The 21,358-nt window shown below is 43.7% G+C and overlaps 1 protein-coding gene across 1 annotated transcript in view; it reads right to left on the bottom strand.

Moving 5' to 3' along the window:
* Window positions 1-21,358, bottom strand: part of LOC126439219 (uncharacterized) — a 172,129-nt gene that overhangs the window by 139,725 nt on the left and 11,046 nt on the right. The window contains exon 3 of the mRNA XM_050090558.1: window positions 17,448-17,565. Within this exon, the coding sequence (XP_049946515.1) occupies window positions 17,448-17,565 (118 nt within the window). The remainder of the gene's footprint in view (window positions 1-17,447; window positions 17,566-21,358) is intronic.

Consider the following 21,358-nt stretch of genomic DNA (forward strand, 5'->3'; position numbering starts at 1 on the left):
GGACGTGTGCGACGTTCTACTCGTAATGGCACCTCTACACTTTGGCTAGCGGGTAACTAGAGGTCTCTGGGAGCGTGTAACTGCCGCTGGGCAGCGCTGCGAGTCGGTATGCACGCTAGCGGCTTCCTTGTGTTCGTACACATACGGGGACTGCATGAAAATCACGTGGTCTGCAATTCAGAAGTTTTTGCGTATGACAGTACAGTTAATCAATTTGTGGATGATTATGTCTTTTCTCACCGAGCAACGGACTAAGATTAATTATACACAAAAATGGTTCAAATGGCTCTGATCACTATGGGACTTAACTTCTGAGGTCATCAGTCCCCTAGAACTTAGAACTACTTAAACCTAACTAACCCAAGGACATCACACACATCCATGCCCGAGGCAGGAATCGAACCTGCGACAGTAGCGGTCGCGCGGTTCGAGACTGTAGCGCCTAGAACCACTCGGCCACCCCGGTCGGCAATTATACACAACGAGATTTTTTGGCGAGATAATTACGACTTTGTGGCTAACCACCACAACAGACTTAATTTTGTGTAAACACCGCATGCCGGTCCGTGGCGTTGTCGTTGTTCACGTTTTCTTGACATGACGTTGTAAACAGAATGGATACCATATAAAATTAATCGTCCGTAAAGCAGATGCCAGACTGAGATTCATTGGAAGAATCCCAAGGAGATGCAGTCCGAAAACAATGGAAGTAGCTTACAGTACACTTGTTCGCCCACTGCCTGAATACTGCTCACAGGTGTGGGATCCGTACCAGATAGGGTTGATAGAAGATATAGAGAAGATCCAACGGAGAGCAGCGCGCTTCGTTACAGTATTATTTAGTAATCGCGAAAGCGTTACGGAGAGGAGAGATAAACTCCAGTGGAAGACTCTGCAGGAGAGACGCTCAGTAGCTCGGTACGGGCTTTCGTTGAAGTTTCGACAACATACCTTAACCGAGGAGTCAAGCAGTATATTGCTCCCTCCTACGTATATCTCGCGAAGAGTCCGTGAGGATAAAATCAGAGAGATTAGAGCCCACACAGAGGCATATCGACAATCTTTCTCACCACGAACGATACGAGACTGGAATAGATGGGAGAACCGATAGAGGTACTCAAGGTACCCTCCGCCACACACCGTCAGGTGGTTTGCGGAGCATGGGCGTAGATACGAGAGTATAGCTCACAGTCAAAGTGCCACTAATGTTAGTTGTTTGCGGAGCGTCAGTTGTGTTTATACGAGTGCTTGTCGTAACATAGAACATTACCATAACGAGAAGTATGTGGATATGTACTCCACGTATGGTGGAGCTAATGGCAGTGCACGGGAGGCAGCACGCTTATACCGAGAAGCGTACCCTGCTCGAAATCATCCTGGGAGTCAAACGTTTAAAGGATTCATCAACGCCTCCGAGAAACTGGAAGCTTTGCACATGCTGCGGGAGCGGGTGGGCCTGCACGAATTACACCTGTGCTTGAAGACGTGGTGCTGGAAACAGTCGAACACTCTCCAGGAATCTCGACAAGGAGACTTGTCACACAAATTCTTGGAATGAGCCACAATAGTGTCTGGAGAATAACGCATCAGTGCAATGTACCCGTATCATGTCCAACGAGTTCAGTGTCTTAGTGAGGTGGACTTTAATCTTAGACTAATGTTCTGTCAGTGGATGCAGCAACCTGCTGTGAGCAGCTCAACGAATAACAGTGACACCTTTTTTACATATGAAACAATTCTCACGTTTAGAGTCATCTAGGCTCCAATCCACATGCTGTGCGTGAGTCTCTACATCAACGACGTTTCTCATTGAATGCGCGGTTACAGGTGCTGTGTGATCATCTCATTGAGCCGCATACGTCACCAAACAATCTCAATGGACGGAATTAGCTTCTGTTTCTGTGGCATCATCTTGCAGAAATGCTCGAGGATGTGCCCTTAGAGCAACAGGGAGCACCAGCAAATTTTGCTGCTATGGTGAGACATCTGATACACCAATGTGGCCAAATATGGATTGGGCGAGAAAGACTTATTACCGTGGCTCCTAAAATTACCTGATTTGAACCCAATGGATTTCTGTTTGGAGTCACCTTAAAGATGTAGTACATGCCATACCGGTTAACACAGTTGAAAAGTTGGAAAAGAGACTTCTCTGTTCTTGACAAGAATGTCGAAATGATCCAGGCATCCAGGCATTCTGAGAAGATTCGAAAGTCGTTGCGGCGACTGGTGTAGGCGTGCATCAGGGTACAAGGACGACACCTTCAACAACTCATTTAACGACGAGTACAATCGTGCAAGTGTTGTCGTGTTCCTTCAAAACACCTGAACTTGTATCTATCTCTAATAACTTTTTTAATGTTGTACAGTTTTATTACCTTTCCTAACTGGGATGGCATGTGTACAGAATCAAGTCAGTTGTGGCTGGTAATCAGGAAGTCTAAATTATCTCGAAAACTTTTCTTTTGCGGACAAAATGTTTACTGCGACGTTTTTGCTTCTAGTGTCGTGTACTTTCAGCTGTGTGCGTTTACGCCACTAGTTGTGGTATATTCTACATAGAGAGCGTCTAGTACGCATTGCAAAGACAATTTGCAACTAGTCATCTTCCACCAAGATCTTTTCTAAGTCAGGTAATGCAATCTGCTGTCAACAGATTTGAGATACCTCGTAAAAAGTTTTCTAATTATAAAAATTTTCGTGTTACTGTAACTGCTGACAAACGTAACTATTTGCAGCAGTATGCAACTTCATTTCAGAACACTTGGAAAGAGAAATTTTTTCATTATATTACACAAAAAGAAAGTGATGGATTTGAGGATAAAGTTTACAATCAACACTAGCTTGTTCACTGCTTGAAGAAAATAATTCCCTTGTTCATGGTATTGAATATGTCCTATTATTAATATTCTGTACAATCACGCTCATGGTAAACCAGTCACGTATTGACGTATGATCGATCAAAAGCTGTGTACAGTCAAAGCTCTTTGTCGCTGGTCTCAGGCAACGCTCGTAACAGTGAAACATAACGCGTTACGTTGCTTGTGGTTGCCTATCATTATTGCGATTCTACTTGTAATGAGTAAATGCGTTCTGAATGATTACATGTGCTGCATTGAGCACCAAGTGTTATTAATCTAACGACTTACAAAGATACTTACTTTCGAAAGGTATCTGAACTCACTTGAGTTGTAACAAGAAGACAGAAAGCCACCATTAAACAGGATACTGCTAAGGAAGAAGCAAGTGACCGATCACCATATTTTCTTAAATAAGGTATCCACGCAAAGGTGTTCTGCTGTGGACGTCGATTATAAACTACTATCGCTGAACGCTGTCAAGTCAGATGTCCATAGAGCTTCAATAAGACTCAGTTACATTTACCAAAGAAAACGATTTCCATTTATTGTCCTGTCTCAGTTGCACACTTTTTTAATTCAGTTACATGTTTCGAGCACACTGGATCATTTTCAGATCTAAAACAAAACAAAACTAAATGTACACCACTTACTATTTTACAATAGTAGAAAAGAAAAGAAGTACATAAAAGTAAAATGTACCTAAGTAATTGCATCGGCTAACCCGTCTTGTCTGCTCAGCACAGTATATCGGAGTACTGTATTTTGCAACTTCGGTCAGTGTTTTAAATAGGTAGAAACATATATCTAACGTCCTACCTGTTTGACCTTCGTAAAATTTTGGACAGTTTACCGAGTACCAAAGCTCTTTTTCGACCACACGTAAGACGTGACTGGTTTACCATGACCATGATTATTATTAATAGTAGAAAATTATCGAAGCCAGTAATTAGAGAATTTGTATTTGCGTTAAACAGGCTAATATCGATATAAAATTTCACATTCAAATCCATCATTTCTCCTTTACGTAATGGCAAGAAAACGAATTTCTGTACAAGTGCGTTGAAATGAAGTTCATGTTAGATGGCCAGCAATTACAAGCAGATGCTTGCACAACTCTTAAATAGCTATAAACTCGAATTTCTATATTACGAAAATTTTTCCCGGCAACGATACAATCGACACCTGTAGCTTTATCGATACTTTATCGGAAGCTACAACGTGACTATTTGTCTAGAAACGTAGGGCAGTTCGCCAAGAATGATATAAAAAAATCAACGCTTTCACTTAAATACACTACCGGTCATTAAAATTGCTACACCAAGAAGAAATGCAATGATAAACGGGTATCCATTGGACAAATATGCTATACTAGAACTTACATGTGATTACATTTTTACGCAATTTGGGTGCATAGATCCTGAGAAATCAGTATCCAGAACAACCACCTCTGGCCGTAATAACGGCCTTGATACGTCTGGGCAGTGAGTCAGAGCTTGGATGGCGTGTACAGGTACAGCTGCCCATGCAGCTTCAACACGATACCACAGTTCATCAAGAGTAGTGACTGGCGTATTGTAACGAGCCAGTTGCTCGGCCACGATTGAACAGACGTTTTCAATTGGTGAGAGATCAGGAGAACATTTTCTGTATCCAGAAAGGCCCATACAGGACCTGCAACATGCGGTCGTGCATTGTCCTGCTGAAATGAAGGGTTTCGCAGGGATGGAATGAAGGGTTGAGCCACGGGTCGTAACACATCTGAAATGTAACGTCCACTGTTCAAAGTGCCGTCAATGCGAGCAAGAGGTGACCGAGACGCGTAAACAATGGCACCCTATACCATCACACAGGGTGATACGCCAGTATGTCAATGACGAATAAGGCTTCGAATGTGCGTTCGCCGCGATCTCGCCAAACACGGATGCGACCGTCATGATGCTGTGAACAGAACCTGGATTCATCCGAAAAAAATGATGTTTTGCCATTCGTGCACCCAGGTTCGTCGTTAAGTACACCATCGCAGGCGCTCCTGTCAGTGATGCAGCGTCAAGGGTTACCGCAGCCATGGTCTCCGAGCTGATAGTCCATGCTGCTGCAAACGTCGTCGAACTGTTCGTGCAGATGGTTGTAGTCTTGCAAACGTCCCCATCTGTTGACTCAGGGATCCAGACGTGACTGCACGATCCGTTACAGCCATGCGGATAAGATGCCCGTCATCTCGACTGCTAGTGATACGAGGCCGTTGGGATCCAGCACGGCTTTCCGTATTACCCTGCTAAACCAACTTATTCCATATTCTGCTAACAGTCATTGGATCTCGACCAACGCGAGCAGCAATGTGGCGATACGATAAATCGTAATCGCGGTAGGCTACAATCCGACCTTTATCAAAGTCGGAAACGTGATGGTACGCATATCTCCTCTTTACACGAGGCATCACAACAACGTTTCACCAGGCAAAGCCGGTCAACTGCTGTTTGTGTATGGGAAATCGGTTTGAAACTCTCCTAATGTTAGTTCGTTGTAGGTGTCACCACCGGCGCCAACCTTGTGTGAATGCTCTGAAAAGCTAATCATTTGCATATCACAGCATCTTCTTCCTGTCGGTTAAATTTCGCGTCTGTAGACCGTCATCTTCGTGGTGTAGCAATTTTAATGGCCAGTAGTGTATTTTAGGGCATGATCCATTTCAACAATAATATAATACGCACACGCGAAATAAAAATAGGTATTTCAGCGATTCCTGCGGGGTACGATACACTGATGATCGTCTTCTGATGTTGCCAGTATGAGAGCTCGAAGTCAGGGATAAACATTATGAAACTGGCAATAGTAAGGGCCATATTTAGTGCGTGACGGAACTGAATGAGCACATAATGGGCTCATTCAAGATAAATTACGATCATCAGCTGTGGGGTGAGTGAGGCTGCATTAGTTAAATTACTTACTTGAACAGTTTTGGCAAATGTTAGATACAATTCGGTTCGGCGGCTCACTAAAATACTTCCATCTGATACGCCAAATTTATTAGACATTGGAAAGTAATGCCAAAAGACTACACCTGTTCAACGATCCAACCATCTAGTCCTAAACGGGAAGGTATTAATCTTGTTCCCTTTCCAAGAACTTCCAGTGCATATACTGTAAACAAGAACGCAATTAAAATGAACTGTGTAGAGATGACAGTAGCCACTAACAAATAAGAACAGAATAGAAACATTCGAATAATGTGGGATTTGGATGGAAATGATGTTTCAGGTGCATGAAATATAGCTGGATTAGATTTCTTCAAGAAAATGTAAGCATTAAGTGATTCTCATTCTGCACTGCGCAGACAAGGGATGGACATTTTTAACTACCTTTTCCTGTGTAACCTACCTGTAGTTTTATGGGGGGTTGCTTCTTCCTCCGTGGCAGTACCGGCCCTAGAAATGCTGTACAGTTCTAGTACAAGAGAAAACTTCAGTACGCGGGGCAAAGAGTACTGTTCTACCGTTAAAAATAACCCAGTTTTGGTACCATTTGATTTCTATTGTGAAATGTTACTTCACTTGGATGCACTGTTCCATAGTAATCGTACTACTACATTTCCATCAGAATCTCTCACCCTGCCAGATTCCACGAGTCTAGCGACTATCTCGTTGTAAGTATAACAAATGTCTAACTCTCTCGGCAACTACTCTATTCGACTTCAGATGTTGTTACTGTGGTCCTAAGTCTGAAGATTGGTTTGATGCAACTCTCCACGCTAGATTATCATGTGCAAGCCTCTTCATCTCCGAATAACTGCTGCAACCTATATCCATTTGAACCTAATTACTTTATCTGTTCCATGGTCTCCCGATGAAATTCAATCATTCAAACTGTTGCCCTTGAAACTACTGAATGGGATACTGCTGCTATTTAGGAGCCTTACGTTAGTCTGACCTCTCCACAGATACCCTTAAATTGTGGTTGCACCTAAGATATGGCTATCATCATGACGTGCAAACCAATTCATCTTTGGCAAGCTGCATGGCTCATGGGGAGGTACTTCAGCTATCACGATAATAAGTCTGCGATCGACGTACATCGCACAACGAAATACTTTTGAGAGTAATCCCAGTGATTCAGTTCACAGTTCGATATAAATTTCATACTTAGTGCACTACGACATTCACGACTATAAATCGGCTCCCGCATGAACTGTTTCAAGAAAAACATGGAAGGGCGTCTTCTGTCCCGTTCCGAAAATTAATTACTTATTACCGCCATAATAAAAGTAACATCACCACGCTCTGCTCCGAGATCCGACGAGTGGTCCAACTCGTATGTAGTACCCAACTACTTTTGCGTGGCAGTACTTTTCTGGGCTTCCTAATAAAATTAATGACGCTCAACTACGTACCCTCAGACTCAGAGTTGAAATATTAAAAGTTTTGGCTGGTTGCGTTGCCTGGGGGCTGGGATACGTAGTTGCCGCATTACAAGCGAAATACTGCTAAGTCTACAGTATACAATAGGAATATACACATGAATCGAATGGTCGAAGGTTCCTATCACTGGGCGATTGCGAATTTTGAGTATAACATAGAACTTTATAAATGAAAGATTGCAATTAAATAAAATTTGCAGGTACTATTTTAACGACTTTCAGTGATGAGTACGATAGCAGAAGTACCTTTAAGAATGCCCTTTATTACTATAAAACACTTATTGGTGTCTATGGTCCAGCAATTAAATAAAATACAAGTTGAATAACAGGGAAACAATAGGTTCCTACTTTTCGTAGTTAGTTACGAGCGACAACATAGCTCGCGAGATATTCGCTTCTAAACGCATACTACGTCTTCACAATAGAAGCCACGGGAATCTCACAAGTACACAAGTCGGGACTACGAAATATTTCCATCTCCTGCAACCACTCGCAAACTGCTCTACACTCTCCAAGTATTTCCTGCGACCGTCCGTCGCGCCTTCCTGTCCAGCACTCCCCTCGTGTCCTCTCTGACCCGATGCTCCTCCCCTACTCCCATACAGTCCGTCCATTGACTTCGGTAGTCGCGTAACGTAGTAACGAGCGCTGTGGTTGGCTAGAGCTCTCCCGCCGTGTCTCCAAGACAACGCACATTCACAAACATATTGAAACACATACGAAATACTGGATTTACATTTAAATAAATAAAATTAAATAAATGTTCCTACAGGTGAACCATAAACACGCTCTAACACACATTATTAAATACACAAACAGATTAAATGAACATATATCAAAGGAACAGAAGCAAAAGTAGGCTAGTAGGCTAATGTCTCTCTGCTTTTTAAAACACAGTAAATATTTGACCAATTTGTTCATGAATAGTATGTATCGCATATAAACAAAGACATAGACGAATAAATATATGTTTATAAGCATGCTGCTACCGTTTTTTCTTGTAACTGTGGAATACTTATGGCCTGACGTGATCAGTAGTAATCAGACACTTTGACCTCCAATAACTCATGTACTATTCACGTTACATGCCTGTAATTCATATCAAGTTAGGTTTACACTAATAGCTTTCTAAAGACACGTCGCTGGGCAAAATCGGATGGACCGTTTACATTTTGGAAATTCTTTCCTGGGTGTTACTTGTATAATTTACAGTCAGATACTAAACTTTAAACTAATAAAGAGATTGAAAATCTGATTACACCATCAGAATCGTCGTGCAAATAATGGTAATGTACAGTCATGCTCAAAAATATCCGAACGACCTGAATTACATTTCGCCTGATTCGCATGCAACCCACATAACGCAGCTGCCTAGCAGGTCCTCTAATCGCTCCTTGGTACAGTCGTTTGACTGTTGAAAATGGTTCCAACAAGTTACCACTAGTAAACACTGCTCTGTGTCGCAATAACTCAAGATGTTAAGTAATACCACGATACTACAAATATCAGGGAACACCTTATCACAGATAAGACTGTCCTTAAGGCTCGTAAGCTCACACTTATTACAATAAATGACATGCCTGAAATGTTACCACTCTCATTATTACGTCAGATAGGTAATGCAAGTAGTAAGTTCGTCGTATTCATGATTTCCTCTTCAAAGTAAAAACCGTACTTATTATTTAACACAAAATGACATTAAAAATTTAAGTTATTCACGAGCAGCTAGTTGAGAATATGTATGAACTTCAAATGACACGACCAACCGTCTCGTTCTGCATATGGATTCAAACCCAGGTCATGCAGACTAAGCAAAGATTTCGTGACTGACGGAAACTAACAGTCATTCCTGATTAGGCATACAGAGGGTGATATACCTCGACTTTAGACAGTATCAGTTAGCAAATGCCAACTTTAAATTACATAACGCAAACATTTTTAAAGGACGCGAATTCCTACCCAGCATCTTTTGTCGTTGTTAACGAACTACGAGAGATGTTAAATATTGCTTCTTAACAAGAAACTTACTTGAAATACCGTGAGTTAAAGCCTTGTGTTGGACAGTGATTCGAACCCAGAACGTAATCGGATTGATATCGATGCACAATCAACAGTGACATTTCGGTTTTTCTCGGCAGTAGCTAGATGTTTTAACTGAAGTGACGAGACGAAACATTAATTTTTCGCGTCCCAGGTCTCCAACCCGGCACCTATCGCTGCAATGTTCTAGAGAAAACGAATGTTAAATATGGGTTTGTTGCACTAGCAGCGACATGTGAGCATGTTTGAACTAGAAATAATATGACGAAGAGTTCAGTGCTGACTGGGAAGAGAGCCCCACACACATCGTTGTTGACTACGCACAAAGAGACGTCAGCTACCGAATTTTTCTCCATCAGCAGCTCGGAATAACATCTTGAACTTACAGTGATCTCGCAAATAGTTCTGTGTCTCACTGGGAGTCAAAAACGTCAGATATCGTTAGTGTTGACAACGAATGAAAATACATTAAAAATCAAATTTATTATCCATCAGCAGATAGGTGTTCTCATGCTAGAGCTTGATAATACGTAATGAAATCTTTAGTGCCGGGCCAGGATTCGAACCCATTCACGCGCAATATGTGGAGATGTTGAGGAATCTGCAATTTTGAACAAACAACAAATTGTAGCCGAGCTGTATTGTCACGAAGGGATCAAATTCCGCGTTAAGGGCGGTCTGAGTTGCATTCCCTGTTCAGAACCAATTTTATCGACATACAGAAGCTCAGATAAAAGATGGAATGAGTGTCCTGTGAGCCTACATAGCATTTGTTTCGTCACTAGAAATAAATAAGTAGGATAAGAAAGGTTACTGGTGACAGAGTTTCTAAATGTCGCCATTCCAGACTTTATTGGGTCGAGCCTAAAGTCTAGGTAGAGAAGGAATATCATTTTTAACGTGAATTTCAGACCACAATGCTATTATATCCTCTTCACTCGATGTAGCCAGAAGAGAATGAAATCTGTCTCTCCCTATCTAAAAATCATTGACACAAGTTGGGATTGAACCCAGACCATAGGCATATGAACGTATTATCAGTCCAGCAGACCACCAAATTCTCTTCCTGTGGTTCCCTTTTCTATCGTAACGCAGTTTTACCACACTGGATGAGAATTGTCACACAGGCTCCTTGTAGTACTTTGCAGCACGTTCAGTAAATTCATTTACTTGTCCGCTCCCGGAAGCTCAGTGGTCAGCGCGACAGACTGTCAATCCTAAGGGCCTGGTTTCGATTCCTGGCTGGGTCGGAGATTTTCTACGCTCAGGGTTGGGTGTTTTGTTGTCCTAATCATCATCATTTCATCTCCATCGACGCGCAAGTCGCCGAAGTGTCGTCAAATCGAAAGACATGCACAAGGCGAGAGGTCTACCCGACGGGAGGCCCTCGTCACACGACATTTCATTTCATTTACTTGGTTGACCGAATCATCATGAACTAGCTGCCTCGGCTTCCCAGTGCATACATTCGACTCTATTTTGTAATCAGCGAAATGAAATCACGTAACTGCCACCTACACAGAACTGCCAACAGTGTAGGATGCAGAAATTTAAAAAGGAAGTGTTCCTTTCCACTTGAGCAACTGTATTGCGCTATCTGTTTGTTGAAAACATCGTGCAGTGCAAAAGAAAAGGTGTAACTGTTGGTCTCTCAGAAGTCTAGACCCGTCCATATGCATTACCTCACAGCGCTGTGGAATGCAGAAGTTCTGGAGGAATTGTGTTTGAGTTCTGGAGGTCTTGTAGCTACCTCTCAGCTAGTAGCGTAATGGTAAGTGTCGCACTCCATAGATAAGATGTCGCAAGTTCGAGTACATTCTTTGCTGCATTTTTTAAAACGCAATTCTGCTATCTGCTAAAGTTATCAATCTAATAGAACTTGTGACATAATTCCCCTCACTTCTCAACCCAAAATAGTCGCATGCGAAAAAAGGGCTAACTTCTGCGACATTTTGTTCTATTCAGATTTAATAGACAGTGAGGCAGCAGATGCATCTCGAAACTTTTGTATTATGCATTGGGAGACCGCATCGTGCCAAAATACGTCGGAAAAGTATTTTCTACATTAGCTGTCGTCTGGTAGTGGCATTTTATTTTTCTTTATACCTTGTTTGACAGCTTTAGCTCAGAAAAAGTTTTCTACATGCATGTAATCAATAAACTGCATGTGCATGTTCAGACTGTTATGGATAACATCAGAGGATTCATATATATCTTTGATAATTAATTTCTCTCTCATGTTTACTATTGTTTTAACAACACTAAGGGAAACCTAACGAAAATTGTGAACTGTATCATGAGATATGAAATAAAACTACCCACGATAACCTTACGACGAAAGTCTGTTTCAATAAAACTGAGTATCTGTACTCAAGCGTGCCTCTATCGACACGAATTAGTAAAATACTACTCACTTAGATTTTGATTAGGTCTGTGTTTAATTGGTATGCTGTGTCATATTCAAGAAGTATGAAAATGTATTCCTAGAAACCTAAAATTTGCTTGTCAGCAGCGGAAAGAGGCGTTACCTGCTGTGCAGCATTGTAAGTTTTTCACCATTGCACTATTAGCCGAAAGTATTTTCTTGCGATTTCCTTACGGGTGTTTGATCTGACTGCTTGTAGCTCTTTCACAGAAGGGATAAAAAATCTGCACTTAGTGAGACTGGAACTGCGAACCGTAACAGACACTTTTTCAGGTCAGCACGTTATCACAGAGCTAGCGAAGACTGACGTGTCCTACCCTCCTCTTACGAGACTATTAGTGGCTAGAACTCGTAAACCGCTATTTAAAGGACGAGATTAGTTGCGATTTCCACGTGCAACGACTTTCCTGGGCTGAAAACCATAAATTTATAATCATTAGTTACACCTCAAGCGGTAATAACTCAGATTATTCAATGGAAATGACAGATAAAATCAAGTGAACTTTGAGGCTTAATTCCGTGCACACCAGTAAGTAACTCGTCGATCACAGAGTTGCCAAACATACGTTGCCTTGTTGCCAAATCTCCGTTACAGTACCAGCAGGAAGAAGACGAACCGATGTGATCCTACAGCAGGCTGGGAAGTAACCATAACTGGTGTCTCCAAGTCGCGGCTGCTACGGCCTGGAATATGTAATGCGTTTGATTCGCATTTCTGTAACTAGGTTTAGGTACTGTAGCGTAGTTACTAATAATACTCAGAACTGACTGCAAACTAAGCGTCATAAATCAGTAACTCTCATAGTTGTTTTTATATTTCTTTCGTAAGTGTACTCAAAACCAAGAAACTCATTCACAGACGTTTTCGTGCCTCGCCGATAGTGGAGCACAACAAACAAATAAAAATAATAAAGGAATGTGTGTGTGTGTGTGTGTGTGTGTGTGTGTGTGACAGAGAGAGAGATAAAAATTAAAAAGGATGAGAGAGAGAGAGAGTAAAAAATTCTTGTAATGAAATTGAATCATAGTATGTAAAGAAATCTTTCATTAAAATGACACGTTCCACATCATTACAAAATATCGTATTCATGATCTATGGGACAAGAATTAATCTGATCTAATCTAATCATATCATATTGATGACTAGCCATGAAGAGTCATGAATTTACGAAATTTATGCCAATACCAGTAACCAAATCTAAACTTGAAAATGAAAGACGACAATTTTTGTAATAAACCGGGACTCCTATCAAGACCATTTCGTCCCTGGCAACTAACCACGAAAGATGTCTGGTGTACCTCCATTCTGAAATAACAAAGTGTGCATGCATTTAAAGATGAAGTGCATGATGTGGAGTTCTGTGATGGAGATACGAACCCAAAACGTTACCAATTGTTAACTAAGTAAAATTAAATGTTACGTATCGGTTTTTCTTACCAGCTGCTAGGTGTTTGAATCTAAAATAATGATACACACTTTTGTGCCTAAGAGACAATCGAACTGCTCACCTACCGTGCATCCACGAATATAGCTTAAGTATCAATTGCTTACTCACCAACAGTAAGATGTGTGCGTGTTTGACCAGAAATAACGACACCTATTGCGATTGTTGGCAACACATGAACAGACATTAAAAATGCACGTTAATTTTCACTAGCAGGCTGGTGTGCACGTGAATTTACTGAACATGCTGCAAAGTACTACAAGGAGCCTGTGTGACAGAATTCTCATCCAGTGCGGCGCAATTGCGTTACGATAGAAAAGGGAACCACGGGGAAGAGGATTTAGTTGTCTGTTGGACTGATAATACGTTCATATGTCTGTGGTCTGTGTTCAATCCCAACTTGTGTCAATGATTTTTAGATAGGGAAAGACAGATTCCATTCTCTTCTGGCTACACCGAGTGAAGAGGATATAATAGCATTGTGGCCTGAAATTCACATTAAAAATGATATTCCTTCTCTACCTAGACGTTAGGTTCGACCACAATAAAGTCTGGAATGGCGACATGTAGAAACTCTATCACCAGTAATCTTTCTTATCCTACTTATTTATTTCCAGTGACGAAACAAATGCTATGTAGGCTCACAGGACACTCATTCCATCTTTTATCTGAGCTTCTGTACGTCGATAAAATTGGTTCTGAACAGGGAATGCAACTCAGACCGCCCTTAATGCGGAATTTGATCCCTTCGTGACAATACAGCTCGGCTACAATTTGTTGTTTGTTCAAAATTGCAGATTCCTCAACATCTCCACATATTGCGCGTGAATGGGTTCGAATCCTGGCCCGGCACTAAAGATTTCATCACGTATTATCGAGCTCTAGCATGAGAACACCTATCTGCTGGTGGATAATAAATTTGATTTTTAACTAACGATATCTGACGTTTTTGACTCCCAGTGAGATACAGAACTACACTCCTGGAAATGGAAAAAAGAACACATTGACACCGGTGTGTCAGACCCACCATACTTGCTCCGGACACTGCGAGAGGGCTGTACAAGCAATGATCACGCGCACGGCACAGCGGACACACCAGGAACCGCGGTGGTGGCCGTCGAATGGCGCTAGCTGCGCAGCATTTGTGCACCGCCGCCGTCAGTGTCAGCCAGTTTGCCGTGGCATACGGAGCTCCATCGCAGTCTTTAACACTGGTAGCATGCCGCGACAGCGTGGACGTGAACCGTATGTGCAGTTGACGGACTTTGAGCGAGGGCGTATAGTGGGCATGCGGGAGGCCGGGTGGACGTACCGCCGAATTGCTCAACACGTGGGGCGTGAGGTCTTCACAGTACATCGATGTTGTCGCCAGTGGTCGGCGGAAGGTGCACGTGCCCGTCGACCTGGGACCGGACCGCAGCGACGCACGGATGCACGCCAACACCGTAGGATCCTACGCAGTGCCGTAGGGGACCGCACCGCCACTTCCCAGCAAATTAGGGACACTGTTGCTCCTGGGGTATCGGCGAGAACCATTCGCAACCGTCTCCATGAAGCTGGGCTACGGTCCCGCACACCGTTAGGCCGTCTTCCGCTCACGCCCCAACATCGTGCAGCCCGCCTCCAGTGGTGTCGCGACAGGCGTGAATGGAGGGACGAATGGAGACGTGCCGTCTTCAGCGATGAGAGTCGCTTCTGCCTTGGTGCCAATGATGGTCGTATGCGTGTTTGGCGCCGTGCAGGTGAGCGCCACAATCAGGACTGCATACGACCGAGGCACACAGGGCCAACACCCGGCATCATGGTGTGGGGAGCGATCTCCTACACTGGCCGTACACCACTGGTGATCGTCGAGGGGACACTGAATAGTGCACGGTACATCCAAACCGTCATCGAACCCATCGTTCTACCATTCCTAGACCGGCAAGGGAACTTGCTGTTCCAACAAGACAATGCACGTCCGCATGTATCCCGTGCCACCCAACGTGCTCTAGAAGTTGTAAGTCAACTACCCTGGCCAGCAAGATCTCCGGATCTGTCCCCCATTGAGCATGTTTGGGACTGGATGAAGCGTCGTCTCACGCGGTCTGCACGTCCAGCACGAACGCTGGTCCAACTGAGGCGCCAGGTGGAAATGGCATGGCAAGCCGTTCCACAGGACTACATCCAGCATCTCTACGATCGTCTCCATGGGAGAATAGCAGCCTGCATTGCTGCGAAAGGTGGATATACACTGTACTAGTGCCGACATTGTGCATGCTCTGTTGCCTGTGTCTATGTGCCTGTGCTTCTGTCAGTGTGATCATGTGATGTATCTGACCCCAGGAATGTGTCAATAAAGTTTCCCCTTCCTGGGACAATGAATTCACGGTGTTCTTATTTCAATTTCCAGGAGTGTATTTGCGAGATCACTGTAAGTTTAAGATGTTATTCCGAGCTGCTTGTGGAGAAAAATTCGGTAGCTGACGTCTCTTTGTGCGTAGTCAACAACGATATGTGTGGGGCTCTATTCCCAGTCAGCACTGAACTCTTCGTCATATTATTTCCAGTTATTATTTCCAGTTCAAACTTGCTCACATGTCGCTGCTAGTGCAACAAATCTATATTTAACGTTCGTTTTCTCTAGAACATTGCAGCGATAGGTGCCGGGTTGGAGTCCTGGGAAGGAAAAAATTAATGTTTCGACTCGTCATTTCAGTTAAAACATCTAGCTACTGTCGAGAAAATCCGAAATGTCGCAGTTGATTGTGCTTCGATATCAATCCGATTACGTTCTGGGTTCGAATCACTGTCCAACACAAGGCTTTAACTCACGGCATTTCAAGGAAGTTTCTTGTTAAGAAGCAATATTTAACATCTCTCGTAGTTCGTTAACAACGACAAAAAATGCTGGGTAGGAATTCGCGTCCTTTAAAAATGTTTGCGTTATGTAATTTAAAGTTGGCATTTTCTAACTGATACTGTCTAAAGTCGAGGTATATCACTCTCTGTATGCCTAATCAGGAATGACTGTTAGTTTCCGTCAGTCACGAAATCTTTGCTTAGTCTGCATGACCTGGGTTTGAATCCATATGCAGAACGAGACGGTTGGTCGTGTCATTTGAAGTTCATACATATTCTCAACTAGCTGCTCGTGAATAACTTAAATTTTTAATGTCATTTTGTGTTAAATAATAAGTACGGTTTTTACTTTGAAGAGGAAATCATGAATACGACTAACTTACTACTTGCATTACCTATCTGACGTAATAATGAGAGTGGTAACATTTCAGGTATGTCATTTATTGTAATAAGTGTGAGCTTACGAGCCTTAAGGACAGTCTTATCTGTGATAAGGTGTTCCCTGATATTTGTAGTATCGTGGTATTACTTAACATCTTGAGTTATTGCGACACAGAGCAGCTTACGAGCGTTAAGGACAGTCTTATCTGTGATAAGGTGTTCCCTGATATTTGTAGTATCGTGGTATTACTTAACATCTTGAGTTATTGCGACACAGAGCAATGTTTTCTAGTGGTAACTTGTTGGAACCATTTTCAACAGTCAAACGACTGTACCTAGGAGCGATTAGAGGACCTGCTAGACAGCTGCGTTATGTGGGTTGCATGCGAATCAGGCGAAATGCAATTCAGGTCGTTCGGATACTTTTGAGCATGGCTGTACATGTTTCTCTTAAGGTATCATGGCTCTGAGCACTATGGGACTCAACTGCTGAAGTCATTAGTCCCCTAGAACTTAGAACTAGTTAAACCTAACTAACCTAAGGACATCACAAACATCCATGCCCGAGGCAGGATTCGAACCTGCGACCGTAGCGGACTTGCGGTTCCAGACTGCATGAACTGTGAAATGTCTGCGATTATGGTTTCCCAAAGTCCACCATCGTTGGCACTCCCGGCATACAAATCTCCATCATCGACACAAAGCACGGTCCTCGACATAGCATCAACATGGAATTCCCAGCCACGCGGTCGGCCTGGACCACGCGCTAGGGCTACCCCTCTTACTCCGGCTAATGTTCGGCACCACACGGTTGCTGACAAGCCCCGGCTTGCCGAGCGGCCCGTACGGCCACGCCAACTCCTAACTTAGAATATTTTCAGCGAGCCACATCTCGCCCGTTACCTCACATTCTCCAAGAGCGTGCAAACATACAAAAGCCTCGCTACTGGCGGAGATCTGTAGAAAGTTTACACAGATTCGTACGGATGCGCCAGCTTATCTGTTTCAGCGAACGGAAGTGTCTCTGAGGCGTTGATTACCTGTGCAACGATGGTGGAGAAGTTATCCGTGGGACAGCTGGCGCGGCGGCAGAAGGAGGGCGCCAGGTCGCTTGGAGAGTCGTAGGCCAGCGTCTCCAGCAGCAGGTCAATTTGCCAGCTGTGGCGAGCGCCGAACGTTCTGCCGACAAACTACTGCTGCTGTCATCCACAGTAACACGCGGTGGCGTGTACACTGCGAGTTAGATTCCCACAGTGTCAAGTAAACAAAACAATAACGACAAAGCGCAAAAGTCAGTGTGATAAAAACGGGCACTGTGTCATCCCCTGCCGTATGCTATCGTTTGAATGTGGTAAGAGGGCCATCAGGTTGGCACATCGTTGTCCTGTTCTTCTCGGCTTTCACTGCAATTAGAATTCCTCCTGCCCACCCAAAGTTCACTTGCTATTTGGCTGTAAACTCACTTATTCCATAATAGGTTAGAACAGCCCGCTTTGTATATAGAGGGGAGGGCAAGAAATTAACAGTAGTATGTATGAGCCGTGGTAAAAGTTGCTGTTTTGAAGAGCGCGCCGCAGCGCGTTGTGTGAAGCAGTCGCTCTCCGTTTCTGATGGTGGCGCCGCTGTGGCAATCGCAGCTTTGGTGTCTCCCTCTGGTGGGAAGGGGGAAAGGTTGCCTGTTCACGTGCATTTAAAGGGCGTTATGAGCTCGCCAGGGGTCCGTCTGGGTCAGTCTCTCGTCCCCAGCTTGCTAGTCTTTCTCTCGTCCGCATGTGTTAGGCAGTTAGTGTCTGTCCGTCGTTCGGAGTGCTAGTATGTCTGTCGTTCGGATCAACCTTTAAAGCCGGCAAAATGAGAGTCTTTCCACTGCGGCAGTAAGAGAACTCAGCGAGTGGTCGTCCGGTCGGGGCTTAGTTCCTGCATCTTGAGTCTGCACGTTAGGCCACCAGACTGCTCGAGTTTGCTCAGGCAATGGTCATTGGCGGTTGGATCGATCGGTTGGTCGGTCGCGCACTTGTCCGTCTTGAGTGTCGCCGCATGTGAGGTCGCCACGTGAGTCCAGTGGGCGTATAAGCTAGGGGTAGTGACTTCGCGGTCGACACGACACGAGAGCAACAGGAGTCAACCCACGACATCGGTCTGGCCGGTGCGAGCTGCGACGCCGTGAGACGGGAGATCGGCGCGCCTTCCTGCGTCCATTGAAGCGGCTGGCAGCGGACGGTTCGGTAGAGCGATTTGGGGATGCTGCGCCAGGTCTTCTCGAGAAATCGCAGTTTAGTAGAAGTTTGGTGATATATTGTTTGATTTACTCTTGTTAAATTCTACTTGTTTTCTTGGTGAGCTCACCAGCCGTTTTGCTTTGGGGTCGTCCCACCATTCTTCTCCGTTTGCGCACCCGCGGGAAGATGGTTGTTTATAAATTGGGTGGCCCGTTTTCCCTTGTGGAGTAGGGGCGGGTTAGAGCAACCTGCGGTTCTGGTTGTTCGGTAATCTCCATATAAATCTACCGTACGTTAGTAGCTGCATCTGTCATGTCTGTCGGATTTGGTGTGTTAACGAATTTATTGCTTGGAGTGTAACGGCCTAATACCTGAAATATGTTTCGATCTTTGGAAACTTTGATATTATTGCATATGATCTTGAGAGGCGGTATCTGTGTACTGCAGAGCATCTTAACTATTGTTTGGCCAACCTTGTAGAATTTTATACACGATTGCATTTCATGGGCCTTTATTTAAATTATCATTCTAGTATATAAAGTTGCAACCCTTTCACCGTAAGACTTTTCTTAGAAGTTAAAATCAAATTGCACCTTCGGTTGAGTGTTTTTTACCATTTCCATCCCTCCTACAGGGGGTGGGGGGTGTATAGTTTGTGTGCTTGTGCAAATTGTTGAAACTCTTAGTTTAAAGTTATCTGGTGTGTTGCAGATTTGCACCAGTGTAATCTTTCAGAGGCTGTTGTGAGCGGTCGTAAATACGGCCATTTCAAAAGGGAGCGGCAAGGTTCTCTGCCCGAAAGCTCATACAGTCAAAACATGTTTCTTTCTGCCTCTGAATAAATTGTAACTTTGATATTTAGAGGATACTCTCTGATTATAATTTTAAATCTGCTTCTTTTTTAAAAAAATGCTGTTACGCACTATTAAAGTGAATAAAATTCCCATTTGTTAAAAAAAATTTAGTTATGATTTCATCAGTTACTCCCTGACAACTACTTCCATGCTTACATAGTGTGATTAAATGTGTTAATGTTCTTGATGAATCCCTAATAAATAAAATAAATTCTTAAGAATATTCTTTGAAAATAAATGTTTCGATGTACAGGGTGAACATTAATAAAACCGACAAACTCCAGGAACGGAATCTATGTTTGGAAATTTATGGTGAGGTCTTAAGGGACCAAACTGCTGAGGTCATCGGTCCCTGAGCTTACACACTACTTAATCTAACTACTTAAACTAACTTACGCTAAGGACAACACACACACCCATGCCCGAGGGAGGACTCGAACCTCCGACAGGGGGAGCATCCCGGGCTGTGACAAGACGCCCTAGACCGCTACCTCACGCAGCAACCTATGTTTGGAAAATGCATCGTTTCCACATTAGATGGCACTGATGTATGAAAGTTCTTCTGACCACGTGGCGTGTGTTTTTACTTTGCTGCAGGTGATGGAGCCATGCTGTGGCTCACATTGGTGCTGTGCTGTTGGTAGGTTTCCACCCTCTGTTGGAGGCCAGACGGTAATGTTTGGTTGGCATGGTTGCCCTTGTACGTCTTCTTCTCGTGTTGAGTGGCACTACTCGGTTTCGCAAGCGTTGGCTATCGATATGTAGTAACTGTTGCCCTATCTTTTGGGCGACGTTGTTGTTTTTCCGGGTCGTGTGAGTGGGCCAGTTTGGTTGGGGACCGAGGAAGAGCCAGGTCTGCGCAGTGTGGGAACACGTCGGGACCGCTGGCGGCGCGCATGGACTGCCAGATGGAAGGGCTGTGGTCACGAGGGTGCACGACCTCGTCGTAAAACGGATCCAGCAAGCTTTCAGATGAGTGCATTTCAATCCGAGTAGAGAATCCTCCACCATTGTGATATCTCGCGATTCTCCAGTGACTTGGTTCGTGTTGCTGCTCGTAGTGTCGCCGAGGCGAAGAGCAGCGAATCGAGTGCTTGAGGAAGGTGGATCTGATTAGCTTTCCTCAACTTTTTATTACTACGGCAGTGTTCATTTTCTCGCCTTGCCGTTGCTGTCCGGCAAGACGCGTAGTTTTGACAGTTTTCTTGATTGTAGGCCGATTGGTGATTATTCTGCTCTGGTGGTAGTGATTCCTTTCTCGTCCCGGGCGCTCTAAGCACAGTATTCTAGGGACATAGTACAGACCGCCGGTTCCGGCTTTGGCGTATTGTTCCATCGTTGCATCTGGTTTATCGGACGTCAGGTAGCTTCAGCAAGATTATCATTAGTCATTCGTTAGACTGTCACTAGTCTGAGTTACCATCTTGTGAAGAGAATGCAACTCTTGGCTTCCTATCTAATCTCTCGGGAAAGTGTTTGTTGCCGGATCTTCTCAGAGGTCGAATACTGGGGCACCGTCTATAGCCTCTTGGTTCATGTAAGACATGTGTGTTCTAAAAGGAGATCTGATGGCCATTAGTTCAGTGTAACGCTCGTTCAGTCCACGCCCTTTACGAGTATAATCTGCCTCAGTACCTGCAAGGAAGTTATGTACTGGTCCTTGTGTTTTATTATTGTATTATTTATTACAATACCTTGTAATGCCTACATTAAAGGTTATATATGTCTAGTTAATAGTTCTGGTCGCTTTCTGGAATAAATCTAGCGTTGTAGTGTTCGGTGCATGTTAAGGGTTGTGTTACAAAGTTTACCATCATCTTATTTCATCCGTTTGGTGATCAGTTGCTTGTTTTTTTTAATTAACTTTTGCTATTGTAT

This window comes from Schistocerca serialis, chromosome 1 (assembly GCF_023864345.2).
Source record: "Schistocerca serialis cubense isolate TAMUIC-IGC-003099 chromosome 1, iqSchSeri2.2, whole genome shotgun sequence".
Taxonomy (NCBI): Eukaryota; Metazoa; Arthropoda; class Insecta; order Orthoptera; family Acrididae; genus Schistocerca; species Schistocerca serialis.